The sequence below is a fragment of the Corvus brachyrhynchos genome, unplaced genomic scaffold, assembly GCF_000691975.1.
Source record: "Corvus brachyrhynchos isolate BGI_N302 unplaced genomic scaffold, ASM69197v1 scaffold175, whole genome shotgun sequence".
Taxonomy (NCBI): domain Eukaryota; kingdom Metazoa; phylum Chordata; class Aves; order Passeriformes; family Corvidae; genus Corvus; species Corvus brachyrhynchos.
In genome coordinates this window covers 1,942,135-1,959,944 of record NW_008238448.1, presented here as the reverse complement: position 1 = coordinate 1,959,944, position 17,810 = coordinate 1,942,135, and the positions used below count along the sequence as shown (strand labels likewise).

At 42.4% G+C, this 17,810-nt stretch overlaps 1 protein-coding gene across 1 annotated transcript in view; it reads left to right on the top strand.

Annotated features, from left to right (window-relative positions):
• Positions 1-8,217, top strand: part of TBCK (TBC1 domain containing kinase) — a 112,247-nt gene extending 104,030 nt beyond the window's left edge. The window contains exon 26 of the mRNA XM_017736749.1: positions 8,148-8,217. Coding sequence (XP_017592238.1) covers positions 8,148-8,189 — 42 coding nt within the window. The 3' untranslated portion in view covers positions 8,190-8,217. The remainder of the gene's footprint in view (positions 1-8,147) is intronic.
• Positions 8,218-17,810: the final 9,593 nt, after the last annotated feature.

Sequence of the window (17,810 nt, the reverse complement as noted above, 5' to 3'; positions counted from 1 at the left end):
AAGAGGAGGGGGAAAAAACAATCAAAACCAAAACTGAGGCCACCCACCAAAGACGTTGAAGGGACGTAAACAGCCCTGAGAGTACACACACCAGTCCTGGAACTTCTCCTATTCAAGTAGCACATCCCTTTTGTGAGCAGTTGCTCACAGAGGTCGGAGGAGCCTTTCTTGGCTGTAGTGGTGGAGCTGCAGTCTACAATTAGGTAATGTTTTGTTTCAGGGACCTGCTCTAGGGGAGGTACTGCTTGTGTAAAGGCTGCCTTTACTCAGATTTAGAAGTGATGTAGCTTCCAAGGAGAAAAATTGTTTCATTAACTCTTGCCGAGGAGACAGTGTGCAGCCAGAATGCTCAACCAGTGCTCACCATGGTCTTTGTCACATAGTACAATTTGTAATTGCTGATTACTTTTTGGCTGATGCTGAAAGCCTGCCTGGAGTACAAAACAGTAAGTAATCATCCTCCCCCCGCTCCAGTCTAGTTCAGTGGGAGCTTCACAGAAGAGGCAGGCAAGTCTGGCTGCAAGAAAGGCTTGTAACCTTTGGTCATATCAAACTCTCCAAAACTATAAGTTAAATTCTAGAAGGATCATACTGTAGGTAGGTTTTGTCTCTGAGTGCACATGTACATAATACACTTCAAAAGTGGTTTTTTCCCCTCCCTCTTCTATTTTTTTTACCAGCTATTTGAGTGCCTGGGTTTTGGGGGATTTTCTGGGTGTTTTTTTAGTGTTCTTCATGGAGCTTGAGAAACCATGGGATTTCTCATACGTAAGTGCATCCACTATAGGATTGTTCTTGCTTGCAGTCAAGAAGTAACAATTATCCAAGCATATTTTTGCAATATTTAGAAGGAAAACAGGTTTTGGACCAAAAGCTATTATTTATTGTAGCTTTTAAAAGTGACATACTAAGGAAGTTGATGTTCATTGTTGTCATCAAGGTGGTTAAAAGTTTGCACAGCTCATGTCAGTGAAAACAAAGGAGTGTGCAGAAAACAGAGACTCTGAGGAGAGCAGATATTCTACTCAAATTTGTCCATTGCTCAGTCAAACTCATTCAGCAAGTGCTCAGTCTCTAACCCTGGTTCCTTCTTAGGCCTGTCCTGCACGCTCCTGGTTCTTATCTTGTGTGTGAACACAGGCTGTCTCTGCCTGCCTACTTCCCCTGCCTCGTTTCCCTGGTACATGTATCCTCCTGGAAGCAGGAGATGATGTTTTTAGAGGCTGAATAGTTGTGCCATCTGTTATTCCAAGTGGAAAACTAAGGAGTTTTTTTAAAGAGAATGCTTCCAAACCTAATGACATAACAATTAATTATAAATGGCAATTTCTCTGAAATCAAAGAACAACTTGAGAGAGGGAAAATCCGTCCTGTCAGAAATGCTGCTCTCACCTGTACAAATGGCAGATAGTAAGAGTAAATGCTGGCTAAATTGACAGCAATTTCTGTGAGTTTTTTGAAGCTCAAATGGCTACAGGGAAAAGTTATTTCAGTATGCCCCTGTGCCCTATAATACAGACTAGACTTATTTTGTGGGAAGATATTAGGGGGCTATTCAGAACTCACGCCTCAGTCAGGAGGCAAAACCAAAAGTATTTTAGCATAGACTAAAATTCATTTATATTTATCAATCCCTCCCTTCCCCCCAGACATATGGAGGTATCTGTCCAGTTGACCTCATGGAGAGGAGCTGCTGGGGAAATATTACTCCCTCTCTGGTACAACTGTTCCCAACACAGCAGCAGAACTGGGAGGGCACATGAGAGCTGTTGGTGCTGCATGAAATGAATCCCCAAGTTGCTGTCATGGTGGAGTACTTCTTCCCTCTTCCAAGGCAAATTAACAGAGCTGGTGCTCAAATAAACATCCCTGTGCACACTGCACTGCACATCTCTAAGTACACCAAGAAAAATCCTGCAGTTTTAATGAAAATGGAAAACAGCCTTCATTTTAATAGGTAAAAACTTCAAGGAACAGTTCTCCAAAGAGGGCAAGTCTGGGAAACTAGATTGCCTAGTCACCAGATTGTTGTTGAGTTGGCTCATACTGGTGGTTCCTGGGTTGCTGACATATGTGAAACACCAGAGCTGTGAAGGAGAGAGTCTTGGTGATGCTGACAGATTGGCTCACATTGGAGCATCTTGTGGCAGGATTTGTTTTGCTGAAGGCTGGAATTCATGTGTGTGCTGTATGTGGCATATATGTTCTGTTTTGACAGAACCAGCGTGTGGGAAGCTCTTTGTACTTGCAGGCTGCATTACTGAGGTACAATAATTTATGATGATACATGGAGGGATCATTTGAACTGTAAAGGTTTTCTCTGGGGAAATCTGAGATAGCAAGGTAAATTAATGCTTTCTGTGGGGATTAATTATACAAAAATTATGTTTAATTAAAAGGAATATTTTACTGTAGCTTAATCAAAAAATCCAGAGTCTTCAGTCTCCAAGTGGGTTTCTTCAAATATCAGGATGGCTGGAGAATATTGGCAGTGCAGGTGGGAGTTACAGTCAGGTATCACTGGAAGAGTTTTAACTTCAGACCCATTCAGAGGGGAAAGAAGGGCTATGGAAACCTGGGAGACCTGCAAAGTCAAATAAAATGTTTGTGTAGGCATTTAGAATGTACTGCCAGCATGGAAGGGGTTTTTACCATTAAAAAAAGAATAGAAACTGGACTCTTTCTTTATTATTCAGAGTACTTCCAGGTAACAGACAGCTCCCCATATTCTATCTGTTAACCACAGACAACATGGGAGCAATTTAATATGTACAGAGAACAAAGGGATTAATGTCAAGTGTTGCTGAACTAATTTGTTATCCAGAAACTCTCAACTAGTGCGAGTCTGGAATGTATCCGTTCTCCCAGTATTGCGCTTGTGTAATTATTTGTTTAAGAGGTATTTTCGTGTTTACTGCCTTTCCTGAAGCTGGTGTTTGCTTTGCAGAGCCCCTCAGGTAGGTCTGGCCTCTTCGGGAAGTCTAAGGCCCAGTCATGCGTAAATGAGGGACACGTCTCATTAGTGAGCCAAGAGCTCACATTCTGGGAAGGCGTTCAGAGCATGACATGCAGAACATTTCATGCCAAAGGAAAGATTATCAGATATACATCTGTGTCTTGTGGGCAGTTGTTTAATGTGACAAGTGTCCTGTGGCACACTCATGACATAAGGGTATCCTGAGAAATGAGCAGTTTCTAGAATGTAGCAGATTCTCTCCTTGGTTTTCTTTGCCCCCCTTTTTCAACTCTCAGCTATGTCAATTGTCATTTACCAGAAGTAACACTGATGTTGATTGTGTTGGTTTTTCATGCCCAGGGTTTTTGGTTTTAGCCAGCTTTTATATCCTGCTGTTTCCCTTAATGTCTTTGGGATTTGTATACAACTACAGAGCAAGACTTCTGTGTCTTCCAATGGCAAACATTCAGCTTGGAGCTGAAAGGAAAGGTGCCAACTAGAATCCTGAAGGATGCAAGTGTCCATTTTTCCCCTGTGACACAGATTCTGTTTCATGCCAGCCAGTTATTGTTTCTCTCCTCTTTATACCACCTCCAAGGGTATAAACGTTGTTCTCACTCAGCCTGTGATCAGGCCAATTTCCTTCCAGTTAAAACTGCACACAGGAAATCCGACATTAATGCAGCAAGCTGAATATCATACTTAGAGTAGTAGTTTAGACAGCTGCCTGAACAGTGGAGTAAATCCAACCATCAGCAAAGATCATAATGCATTATTAGCTGTGGACCAAGCTGGGCACTCCTCTTGTTAAAAGCATCTGTCAAGAGCAGCAATATCAATTTGGACACAGAAGAAGAAAAGTAAATGGAAGCAATCCAGACTGGGTATTTTCTGGGTGTGTCTCATACCCTGTGTCTTTTATTAGGATTCATGGTGAGTAAGAAACCGTCACTTAGAAAGAAAACTTTGCATCTGATCTGCCCCCAAATGAACACTGAGGCAAGACACTGAAGCTTATAGCAAATATCATTGTTTTGGCTGGAAACTTCCATACTGAACTGTAAGAGAAAACTTGACTATGTGCTCCAGTGCTTGATTTGTCTGTCTTTCCAGATCCTTAATACAATGACAGAAGTCATGTTTGCTCTGCATGACTTCTCTACCCTACTAGGGCTTGATTTTCTGTCATTGCTCTGTTATGCTGCTGTTCCTCCAATGAATTCTCCTATTGTTACCTCCCTTTTTTGTTTTCTGGGGTTATTATTTTTGCCACTTCTAGGTGCATGCTTTTGTGGCATTTCTTGGATGTGTTTCAGGGAGTGTATTCCAGTGCAGATCAGTGGGATATGACAACCTGGCATTTGATAGCATGATTTTGGCAGAGCTGAGTGTGAGACTTTACTAGACTGGGCATTAAAGAGCAATGTTGTTGCAGATTGCTGGCTTCAGTGTGGTGTTTAGCCTGGCAGACTCGAGGGCTGTTTCAGTTCTCAGATGTCCATGTGCTGGTACTGCAAACAGGTATCCTCTAGACCAGTGGTCCCACTGGAGCACCTTCCCGCAGGCATAGCTGTTCATGTAACAATGCTAACTGCTGTTAACCTGAACTTATGGGAGGAAGATTGTACTTGTGTTCACCAGGTGTCCAAGGTGTTAGCTCTGTTCCCTTTTCAGGCTGCAGAAGGAATCCTGTAGGTGTATTTTTTAAAAAGAACCACGTCTGAAGTCTGTTGGACAGGGTTCTTTTTGTAATCTGAGAACAGTGTAAGGCAATTTCAAAAAGCAACCACCTTTTTAAAGTAGGTTGGGGATGAAACTCTGCCACTGAGCTGAGTAAATGTATGAGGTGGAGAGGGTGTTCATTGTGTGCTACAGACACTGTGTCATAAAGAGGACTGATAGCCTGACTGATAGCATGGTATATCGGTGGCAGGTTTGTGATGAGCTCATATATTCAAAGAACAGAAGTTGGGAAACTGTATACAATGACTGACAGGCTTTTTAATTGCCTTTTGTCCATGTTAAAATATTCTTAATTAAATTAACATTGTCCTAATGAGAGACTGCGGTGCTGTGCTGACAGAGCAGCACTCAGGGAGCAGCTGTGCTGCTGCTGACGAGTGGCATCAGTTTCAAATGAGGTTGGGGTGGGAGAGAGCTGGTGCTGGCCACCTGATTTACCAAACATGAAAACAACTGGTTTGCTCAGCTTTTGTTTTAGTTGGGCATTAGGGTGAGAGCATGATGATAAGTACACTTCCTTTGCACTTCTGCCAGTACTTTCTTGTGGAAAAATACACCCACTCTGCTGGTAGCAAGGAGGCACCATAGAGTAGAATTATGGGAAAGCAAAACTGAGTTTAATTTGACTGAAAGACAGGATGGAGTAGTTTAATCAAGTTGAGAGCTTTTCTGTGAGAGATTGGGTTACTCCACACTAGAAAGTATCTTGACTTGTTTTATTTTTTAATCTTTGACATGGATGGTCAAGAAGTGGAGCTCTATCCAGCTGTATCACTGCTGTGTCAGATACATGGATTCAGTTTCCTTTAAGAATTGCCTCTCAGTCCTTTAAAGCATGCTTATTTTCGGGTCTGTTGTTTTCTGGTTTGTTCTTTTCTCTTGAAAATGGAATTGTCAAAGGTGACAACTTTTCATCATTTGTGAAATGTTTTCTGTGTAGGGTTTAACTTCCCCATGAAATGTTTTTTAGGAAAGAGCCTTCATCAATTACAGCAGAACAAGAAAAACTGCATCTTTCTTTAAACTGAAAGAGTCAAAGTGGACACCAGGTCTATGAACTCAGGGAAGAGCTCTCTTAAAACTGAAAAAATGTATCTGGTTTATCTTTTGCCAGAAATCTATTCAGAAGACTGCCAAGTGCATATACTGAAGAGGGAGGGAATGGTGTAACTTCCTAGGTTACCAGCCTGATGCCCTGCCATTGCACTGCCCTTTTCTGCTGGAGGTGTGAAATAACTGTCTGAGCAGAAGAATGGAAATTAATAGGTGATAAATTTATTTTGACATGGATGAGTTGTGTGATTCAGAGGAGGAAAATTGCAGGCACAATGCATTCAGGAAATACAGTGAAGCAGTCAAAACTCAGAAGTTTGTGAAGCATATTTAGATGGCAGCATCTCTGACAAGTCTCAATAGCTCATACTGTTGCTGAAAATTAAAAAGGGCAAGTTTTTCCTTAGCTGTCTGGAGGTTTGTTGGACACATTGGGGTCAGGACTCAGAGTTAACTAGACTTAATTAGTCTGTTCTAGCTTGGTAGTGCAGACAGCAGTAGCTGTACTGACAGTGAAATGCTGCAGATTGACACAAATGTACAGATAGAGTCCAACCAAGATAAACTCACATCATCTTTTCATGAATGTGTTAGTGTGTGTCCTCAGGTATAAAGTTCCTGATTTAGGCTAACAGATTATTCCTATGAATGACTCCTATTTCATTATGAACTTAATTGAATACCCAAGATGTTTTGAGGAATATGTAGACCTCTGAATTATGCTTTTGCCAAATGAAATGTAGTTAGATTTCAGCGAATGTCATTGCACTTTATCGGGGCACATATTCATTCCGGGCCAAACACAATGAAAGCTAAACTTATGGGTTCATTTGGAGAAAAGATTATTCAAAGTGGCACAGACTTTCACTGGCAAAACAAGAACAAAAATAAGTATTGACATTATTGCTATTAAAGATACATCAATTTTTAAGGGGGGGGAAAGTGATTTTTAAGGAAGATACTCTGAGGGAGAGAAGTCTTAAAATGGATAAAATTGATCTCTTTCTGCTTTAGGGGTGAGTGAATGATGGTGTTTCTCGCCCACTCACCGTTCCCAATCCCCCTCCTCCTCAGTTCCAGGCACTTAACTTTTCATGGAGGAGGTTGGTGTGACAACTCTTGGTCAACTAAATCTCTTCTTGCAGCAATTCCTATAAGAAATATTGATTTCTTTTTTCTACTGCTGTGAGTCAAAGTACCCCAGATTAAGAGAGGATCCCTTCTTTTCTGTATCAGAGAGGGTTAGAACAGAGTAGTTGAAGTAAAATCTTGCTTGCATTCTGAAATCTGACATAATTTAACTTGTGAAACATTGGATCTCATGTTTCCCCAGGGATTATATGGCAAACCTGCAACACCTGAGGTGCTTAAGAGACCTCCCACTAGGCCATGATGGGGGAGAGTATTTATCTTGCATATTGACCTTGGCAGGGCCTGAAGTGAAACTCTTATATTCAGGAGACAAACAATTTTATAATGCTGAACAAAAAGATCTTTAAGTGCTGTTAGCAGGCTATGCTGAATTAATCTGAGAGAGGTTTCTTCTGGATGATGGCACTGTACCAGTCAGGAGGGTATTGCAAGAGTCAAGTATATTTTTTATTGAAAATAATCTTTCCACATAAAAAGTACCCTAAAGAAGAGATGAGAAGACTGTTTTGGGGCTTTTATCTGTCAAAGCAAATGGCATAACAGGTGTGATTCCCCTGAAAAAACTCCTTCTTCATACAGCATCTAGTGTAAGATCTCTCATGGATCACAGTGGCGCAGTATAAAAATATTAATTAACTATTGTAGCATAAACTATTTGGGCACTACTGACTTTCCAAAAACAATCTTTCTCTTACAGTGGCATGGGATTTTCTCCATCCATTCTTTCAATGTTTCCTAGTCTGAAAGCCCAACGCCTTCTTTCCTGCCACTTTGTGGCATCACTTTTGCATCAGTGCAAAGGTGGCGTGAAATGCACCCTGACCCAAAGCTTGACACTGGGCATTCAGAGCATGCTGATGTGAGCAGCAGAACAGTGATGAATTGCATGGTAGGAAGAGCAGCCTGGAGGCATTGCTCGGAGGCAGTAACCCAGGGCTGCTGTCAGGCTCTGGCACAGTATCATAATTTCCCAGAACTGTCATGCAGGAAGTCTGGTTGCCTGGCTACTCATTGCATAGTCTGTAACCTTCTGTTATTTTATACAGTAGGGTTGGCGATATAGTTTACATTATTTTTTTAATTTACATTATTTTTTTAATATAAAACGACCCTGTGTAGTGGAAACCTGGGACATGTAGAATTTTCCCAGCAAAGAGACAGAATACTGGTGGTGGTGGTTTATCTGCATTATGTGGATGTTATTCGTCATTTATTTCTTGATAATTTTTTCTTCTCTCTGTAGCAGTCCCTGCATCTGAGAGCAGCATCAACAGTGGCAAAGTGACCGAGAAGTTTGATTAACCATGAGAGATCAAAAGAGCCGCAGGGCTTAAGTTTGGCCACGTGATTAAGACACAACCTGAACTGTACAAAGACATTTTGGGTGGTCTCCAAGAGGAGGAGCTTCAAACTAGGTAAAACAAACCTTCTGGCTGAAGGTCAGGAAAAGTACTGCAGCGTGATCCCTCCATCATCTGTTTACATCAGGTACCCCTGGAGGTGCCAGGCTCTGCCCTGTTGTGCCAGGCACAGCCTGGGTGTGCACAGGCTCTTTGCCTGCTGAGAAGAAGGGGTCATTGGGGCTTTCAAAGCACACCAGGCAGGGCAACAGAGTAGATACTCCTTTGGAGGAGCTCTGCAGGAGAGGGGGGATAGGTAGGACGTGTTATTAGGCCATACAATCTTTGCTTTCCATGATTTTTGGCTTAGTGCAGGGTGGGTGTGTGTACACACTCCACATGGTATTTTTAACTAGCTCATGTTATGTTTCTTTGAACCCTTTTTAAATGTCAGGACACTGAAGGCTTTTGTTATAACAAGCAGAGCCTGACAAACTGCTGAGGATTTGCATCTGTGAAATGGGGAAAACCTGGCACTAGGGGAGGTCTTTCCTCCTTAGGTGGTGCCTGCTGCTCCAGAAAGCCCCAGGGAGGGGTTTGGGAGGTCCTGTTTTCCAGCACTGACCAGCCTTGGCAATATTTCTCCAGTGACCCTTCTTACATGTGCTACCTGGATGCATAAATGGGTATATATTTTTTCATATGTATATAAAAAATATGTGTTGTTCCTCCTATATAAATAAATGCGTAGTGTTGGAATTGGCTGCCTGCTAGAGGCATGTTCAACTTGTTATCCATTGCACTTCATTGTAGCTTGTTCAGAGGAGTTGAAAGTTGATTTTATTTTTTAATTTCCAGTGTCTGTGAGAACAAATAAAGAGTCTAGAAATGTAGATAAATCACTGGAATTATTGCAAGAACTATTGATTAGAAGGAAAAAATGCTTACTTTTTTTTCTAGTGGAATTTGGCTCTTTTTTTTGAAGTCCTTATTCTGTTTGCTCTCTGAAATTAGGTAGAAGTTGTTGATAACTTTTTGTTTGCTGTTTTCTCATCCAGCAATTATTAGCATTTAGCTTTAGGAAGCTCTGAAACCCACCAGCTTTTTTTTTTAACTTAACTTTGACATGGAAGGAACAAAGTAAATTTTTTGATCCTGATGTACATGAGAATTGAATATAATTTCTGACTAAATGAATGATGATGGAATTCATAGGCCAGAATATCAGATGATGAAAACCAGCATAGTTTGATCTAAAAATTTGCTGTGATCTGAGTTGATGTGACTGTACTTTCCTAGCAGAGCAGTAACACTTGGCTTAGTGGTGCTGTCTCTGCAGTGTGAGCTCCAGGAGGAAGGTGACATGGGTGGGCTGTACTGCCAGGTGAAGCTCTGACCTGCAAGTATCTTGCAGTATCTTGTGCTCATCACCTCCCTAAGACAGAGGTGGAGATACTGAGGTAGAAGAAAAAGAGCATTGACATGCAGGGGAAAATTTTTAAATTTCAAAATCTGCCATTAGCAGTTGCTGGACTCATTGTGTCTCAGTAAGTTGGGTTTTGGCTTGAAAGAGGCTTTTGTCTAAGGGTGTGTTGGCAGGAGCAGGGGGAGTGTGACGAGATGCAAACCAGAGCCATGAGGGGTTCCTCCAGAACTTGCCACATCTTGTGGCCTCACAAACATTGCTGAGGGCAGCAGCAACAGAGCAGGTTGGGGCAAGGGTGACACATGGCTACAGACTTGCTCTGGCACGTAGAGAACATGGCAAGAGGCAATCCATTCTTCATTAAGGGTATGTTGCCACTGCATTTTTCTCTTGCTTCAGGCAGCAAAAAGCTGATTTCACCATTAGGAGATGGTCAGAAGGCTGGAACGTGTAAAAGGATGGAAAAGAAATGAGGTCAAGAGCTGGGAGTGAAAGGTTGATTGCATGGGAGTGCTCTCCCCCAGCACGGACCATGGGCAAGCAGAAATAAATTGTGGGTATGAATAGAAAATAGATGCTTACTGAGGAGCTTAATTGAGGGTTCAGACGATGAAATCAGGAGAAGGAGATATTTGTCCTAATTTTAATCTTTGTTTATATTTGCACGGACTTAGAAAAAATGTTTTGTATTTTATATCAGAGAACAAATGCAGAGGAGAGAGAACAGCTAAGTGCTCTGTGTCTCTGCCTGCTATTTTAACAAGAGGTCCTCATGCTGATATGGGCTTATATCATCATTTGCTATAGACTCTGCTTTTTAAAAAATTACTAGCTAGGTCACAAACTCATTTTACCTGTCATCTCCTGGATGGAGAAAACAGTATGATTGTTGAAATCATTGTTAAATGGCTGATGTTGGTGCCCCTTGGCAAATTTCAAATACTAATCTTATTTTTTTAGGGTATTCAGAGTGTATGGATGGGCAACAATTCTTCACTTGGGGTTGGTTCACTATTTTTGTTTGTTGAAGCACTGGCAAAAGATACAAGTTTTTATTTGCTTTTTTTAGCATGCAGAAGCCCCAAGTTGCAACATTCAGGACATGGTCTTTTCCAAAATATGATGGAGTCTTAGGGCAGGAACTAAGTTGGTTTCCTGCCAGATCTGAGCCGCTGCCTGGGGAAAACAAGCAATAGAGGAAAGGCTACAAAGAGAATAATTTTTTTTCCTTTTGACAGCTGGCTAATCTATCTGAATTTGGAAGGTCATAGAAGGCATAGAAGGAGTAATAATAGCAAATTGTGTTATAGAGAATGCCTGCTGCTTTATGGCTATTAGGAAAATACCACAGGAATGAATTTTTAAAAATAGCTCAGTGTTACAAGCACAAAGGGGTGTGACTGTGGCTGCAGGAAAATGTTCTAGCTTCTTAGTTCCTAAAGTCAAAAAATTCCTGTTTGTTTAATATTTATCTCCAGGAGTAAATTGGCCTCTCGTGCCAGAGAAAACAGTGTTTGGGTTCAGCAAGTCCTGAGGCAAAGAAACTTTATTATTGTTCAGGCAGGATCTGGAAAACGCTGCCAGGTGCAGTGCTTGATACCTCACTTGAATGCTCCTGGTAGATGGGGAGGCCTAAACTTAGAAGTATGCGGCTGAGGAGAAAGGCTTTGATAGCCTGTTTTTCATGAAAAGCACAAGATCGCAGCAGCAACAGAGAGCTGGAAGACAGAGAGAAAGAAGTTGGGCTCTTGGAACAAACTGGAGGGTAAAATGCATTTGGAGAAACTCTGAAAGCTTTGTGAGGATGAGGAGGAGGAAGGGGGATGAGAGGTACAGAAGATGGGGAGCTGTACCCCCACATGGTGTGCTGTGGTGAGCACATGCAACTCCAAAGGACACATACACACACTTGCCTTGGGCAAGATAAAGAAACACTCCACCTCTGAGTTCACAGCCTTGGCTGCTTGCTGCTTAATCAAAGACTTGGTCATGCTTAGGAGTAACACTAGTGCCCACTCACCTGCTGTCAGTCCAGTGTAGCCTCAGCATCCCAGCTCCTGGGCTGCCCTGGCACTGTGGTGTGGGTAGTGCAGGCCTGATGGGCTGTGTAAATTCAGGTGGTTGTGCTTCTTGGACTGCCCAACTCAGAAGGCTCAGAGGCAAGTGGGAATTCTTCCAGTCTGATTTTAGAGATTTGGTTTGAATCTGTTCACACTTGGGGGCTCCAGCCTGCACTGAAGCCAGGGCAGTAGTGGCAGGATTGGGTCCTGCCTGGAGTCAGAGCCCTCAGCCGGGGCTGGTAGCAAGCAGCACCACCTCTCCACCAGCCCAAAGGATTCAAATGACTGGAACTAGAGGAGGCATCTTGAGGGTTTGCATTTTACAGGTGAGAGTTCCAGTATTTCAAATGTAGTGTTTATCCAATTGCTGGGGGCTCTGGAGAGCTTTTGACCGGTTGATGTCACTGTGGGCTAGACTGGATGACCTGCAGCAAAATAGTAGTGTCCTGAAATGTGAGGCTGCTCCCTTTGTCTTGTCCTCATGCTGCCCTGGTTTGTGTTGGTGCAAACACACCCTGTAAAAGACGTTGAATGTTGGTAGCTTTGTTTAATTGAAGGATCTACTCTGGAGCCCTTAGAGTGGTCTGCATACGAGATAGGAATGACACGTTGTACCTAGGTAGGAAGAAAAGCAGCTGTGGTTCACATTAAAATGTGATGGAGAAGGCAGGGAAGTTGCATTTCAATTCTTTGATGTGGGCAAAAGAGTTTGTTCATTTTCAGATACAGGAGAAATAGGATTTTAAGCAATGCTTCTTACTTTGAGTAAAAACTCCATTTACAGCATCCTCTTTGAACTGCTGCTTAGATGTTTGTTTCTGGAGCACATGCAGTGAGTTTGCCAAATGCTTGGCAAGGGACAGGGGCCTGTTAAAAATTAACTAGAAACTGAGATAAATCACATACAAATAGCTCAGGGAGCATGGTGAATTCATCAGTGCCTGATGCAGTTGCTTGTCTCACAGCTGCCCAAATTCCTTTGTAACGTGTTTTGGGTTTCTTAGCTTCAAGATGCCCTGTCCAGCAGTTTCTTCAGGAGAGAATGTCAGATGCATTTCTTTGAGCAGCATTTTAATCTGAAGCACAGCATTTTGTATGGTATGAATGACTGGCCCAATCTTGCACCCCAGAAGCCAGTGGCAGCTGGGTCCATAGTGTCTTGCCTGACTGTGGTGGTGGAAAGGGGCCGAGTGAAAAAAGTCCAGGCTTCTGGAAGTCAAAGACCTGTTAATAAAGCTTCTCCCCTTTGATAATGCTGGATAATGGAAGCTTTTAACTGTGTTACTGCTTTGAACCAGCTGATGTTGCAGATTAGGCTGGTTGACCTGGGTCTCTATGGCTGTGTGTCAAGACAACAGTGTGTGGCAGGAGAATTTGTGAGTTCAAGTGAATGGCACTTACCTACTCTGGGTGCACGATGTAAGCATTTGCTCTCCTTTCTTATCTGTCACATTGGTGAGTTTACTCACCTTTCTTACAGCAGTAAGAAAGTAATATGGGTGTGGAGAGGCGCACAGAGAAAATTTCTACTCGCCCCTTGAATGTGTTCAGGGAGCTCACAAACAGCCTGACCCCTCACCTGAAAGGCTGGTGGGAAAGGCTTGAGACCATTGGAGCAGCCTGTGCCTGTTCTGCTGCAGCTCTGTGCAGTTCCCTTATGAGTGCAAGACGTTTCTCTTCCCCAAAGGGAGTTGTTGCCACTGAAACATGAAGCAGGGGTTGTCTGTATTGAGTGTCAGGACAGAGCCATCATTCCAAGGATATTTTAAATAGCAAGGTTTGAAAATCCCTCTCACACAATATTTTGCGTGCTGCAGGATTACCTTGTAGTTGCTGTTGGCAGCCTCTGCTGTTGGCAGTGTGGTTTGGAGATGCTGTATTCCTAGGCTGTTCCAGGCAGACTGGCTGTTGGAAAACTCACAAGTCATTGTCAGTTCAGGCCAGAAATGGAGTCCAGTTCTTTTGCACTTGTGTACTGCTGAGTGCAGTTGCAGGATTTCTTGCATGCCCCATTTGTGCCTCCTGTAGTTTCATGCGTAGCTGCTTCTTAAAGTGTCATAGCTCCAATCTGTCTGCTGCATGCTCAGGATATTGCCCTATTTGGGGAGTTTGTGTGGTTTGTTACCTGCAGACTCGGACCCAGTGGCAGAACACAGGATTTCAGTCGGAGCAGCAAGTGCAGAGGGTGGTTACGGAATGGGTCTCCTCTAGTGAGGGTCTCTCTTTAGGGAGGAAGCAGACTTCCACATCAGGGAAGGAAAAGGTCCTTATCTTCATTAGGGCACATGAAAGTTTGGATTTGCCCAATGTCTTCTTAGTATCCCAGCTGATACCTCTGGCAAAACCTGGGAGAAACATGAAGAGAGTTCCACGCTTTACAGACCACCTGGTCACAGCCAGCCAGAGAGGGGTAGTCATCACTGGTGTTTGCTGCAATCCCAAACACACTCTTTGCACTAAGTGGTACCCTGGGAGGGGATGGCTGAATAAAAGATGAAGAACAGGGTTATAAAGAACTTGTGTGAGATGCTGTGGGCTGGCCACATGGTGACGAAGACATTCCTTGATGTACCAGGTATTTTCTCTGCCTATTTTTCATATTACTGCAATATTTTTTTTCAAGTCCCAGTCACGTATCTTTATTTGGCAAGCAAATTACTCCAATAAAAGCTGGCAGAGCAGTTCACAGTGAATTTTGTAGTGAGTGTGCCAGGGCTGTTTGCTAATACAGAGATGAGCTGCTAGAATGCTGAGGTCTCCTAACACCCCACAAAACTGCCTGGTGTACCTTGTGAGTAACGAAACATCACTCAGTTCTAAGAGGCAACCTTCAGTAACAGAGTTCACCCAACTATAATATCTTTAAAATCAGGATAGAACCAGTGGCATAGGAAAAGAGAGTGACTGAATTGCTCACAGTTTAACGACCCTTTAACTATGCAATAAGGATTCCTGGCTCCTATGCAAATTGATGTGCACCATAGAGTTTATTATTAGTGAGCAGTTCCAGTGGCTTCAAACCCTGTGTATTCACTCCAAGATACAAATGGCTAAAGGAATCCCCTAGACATGCATGAATCGTGCATATTTGAGAGAGAATACTCGGCGTTGGGACAGGGAAACTTTGAAGAGCTCCAACTTTGGTCCTCCAACTGTTCCAGGAAACTGAGGTAAGATGACAACATTCTTTGAGCCAACTCAACATCAGAGGGACGGAAGTCAAAGTGTCTCTCTCTTGGACACATCTCTGAAACCTGTTAATCAAATTTCTTGCCTTAGACAGTCTCACAGTTATTTTCCTAATTTAAAGTATAACTGGCACTGCTCAGTACTTATTTGGGTTTAGTTCTGTATTTACATTGTGCTGGATGTGAGGATGGTCTTTGCTGAGGATTCTGGTGGTGTCATCACCAGCTGATGTGGCACAATTGCATGAGCTCCCAGATGAGGAGCTCTTGCTTTTGTGCTAGACTTGAACCCAGGGCTGTGAGATCAAAGCCAGTTTTCATTGCAAGGCTTTTTTTTCTGTTCTTTGCAGTTCAAAGACACTGGTACTGAACAGGAGTGTATGCATGCCACAGTAATCCTGCTTCACATGTAAGGGAATTCTGTCCTGCACTGTTCTGATAGGGGGAAAAAATCTGCTGAGTCCATTTCTCCAAGTTTTTGATCTAAAATGGGGGCAGGGCAACAGGCAAGGGTAGAGGTGATGTGGTCCCGTTTCTGCCTGGGGCACTGTGGTATCAAAACAATGATGATGTCTTCTTGAAATTCCTTGAGAGTGTCAAATCTCAAATTTTAGCACTGGTGTTGTATACAAATGCAGTAAAATAATTCTCTGAATACACACTGTACTTTGTCTTTCCAGGTGTTTGCCAAACTCAAAATGAATATATCAAGAGTATTCAGGGTAAGAGTCTGAAATGAGAACATGGGCTGTTGAAATGCATAACAAGATAAAACCTGGGAGAAAACTGTGACAGAGGACTATTCCTGGCCTGAAGAGAAGGTAAAAAGTCAAAGTATTAAGTTAAAAAAATCGTGGGAGAAGTGCTGTAGTAACTCGTGGTGAGAGGAAAGCAGGATTTGGCTGTGTCACAGAGAGGAGCATCCTTATCCTGTGTGCCAGATGGATCTTGGCTTCCTTGCTCAAACACTGAATACAGGCCTCAGCCTGTCGTGCACAATAATCATGTGCACACACTCTGTATAAGCCATCATGCTAATGTTCCCTGGCACACAGAGCACAGAGATGCTGTAGAGATGGCCCTTTTCCATGTGATTTTTGAGACACCTGCAGTGGTTTGACCAAAGTGGAGTCTTGGGGAGATCTTTAATAGTTGGATTGCAGGGAAACAGCAGAGTGGCAAAAATCTGACCATACATACAGAGTGAGCTTACGTATTTCTCAAAGAAAACATTGGTTGATTCTTAACATCTCTTAAGCAAACTGAGGAAAAATCGTGATGGAAAGCCAGGAATTGTTTCTGGTTCTATCCAGAAAGTTCAGATCTAACTTGCTCTGCTGTTTGACATGTTATTGAGAAACTGAGGAATAAACCTATGCCTTTGACATGTATCAAGCATGTGTAAGCATGATGTCCTGTCTGGCTCTCTGCCATTAAATTAAACATTTCTTAGGAGAAAAAAGGCAACCTAAGGTGATCAGTCCAGTGGGCATTCACATCCAGTGATGTGAACGGGATCAATCCTGATCTGACTATCCTGATTTCAGTAATGTTACCCAAGATGTTTTTTCAACTTTAAGAAGAAAGATAAATAAAAAATAACCTATGTGTTTGGTTTGGTTTTTTTTCCAATAATAGTCCATCTTGGCCCAAAGCAACCAGTGTAAAACACTGTCTAAAGGACGGTTTGTTTCAAAGCAAAGGAACAGTGCACAAGCAGAATTGGTAAGAGCAGAGCTACTAGAACATGATTTGATTCATTTTGGACTTGCAATCCTGAAAACTTACATGGAGCTGGTTTCTGAAATCTAGAGGTGCTTCACAGTCTGTACTGCTGAAGACTTGTCTTCGTGGTTCCTGATGGTCTTTGGTCTGTTGGCATTTTAAACAAATGGAGCATTACAGAGATTCCAAATGCATTTCCTCATGTATCTCTAGGTCTGTTTGATGCAGTAGGTGAGGTCTGAGAAGGGAATCTCCTCAAGCTTTGAAAGTTAATGCAGTGATCTTTCAAATCACTTCTGAAGCCTACCACTAAAATGTTTTGCATTTCTTTCTAAAATTCTTTCTTGCAGGTTTACACCAAGGCATTGCTCAAATTCTTTTCTTGTTTTTAATTGATGTGGAAAATCTGAAGTCATAAAACACTGAGAGATAGATCTATACAACCAAAAATGTGCATCGCATTTAATTGGACCTTACTTGCTAATTAATAACTCTGTATGTGTAACATTCACAATTAAAATTTTAAAGGCAGCTGTAGTTTCTTGTTGCAAATTTTTAAAGGCAGAGTGAACAGGTCTCAAGGTGAGTGTCACAATGCATTGCTAAAATCAAGAGACTTTGGATCAAGTTATCTTTTCTGATAACTACTGTGTCTCATTTGCAAGGAGAAATAACTTCTATTGGGGTGCATATAGAGACCATTGGGCCATGGGTTGGAGAGAGCTGCCACTGTGGCAGCTTTTCTCCAGCAGAACAGAGCAGGATGATGGAGGCTGCTGTCATAAATGTTCTTCTGTTCAGGGTTGTCTTCTCATGACTGAGTCTTATTAGCGTGGCTATTGTCATCTCCAACTGCAGTAAAACCAAAGTTTTGACCTCCAAGTCTCAGATAATTTAATTTACTGAAGGGAACCGAGAGAAGCTGTTCTCCAGAATGAATGAGCTTCACTAAAAGCACTCACTACTGATTTAGTGACATGGATCTGATGAGAGGTGAGGGGACTGTATAAAATGGAATCTGAAACCAAAAATCTTGTCTTGGTCCCTTCCCTTGTGCTGATTTTGATGTCAGCAAATGCGTAAGTGCACACTGCCACTGGTCCCAGTAACTGTCATTTATGAAGAATCTTATTTTCAATCTCTTTGGGGAAAAGAGTTGAACATGTC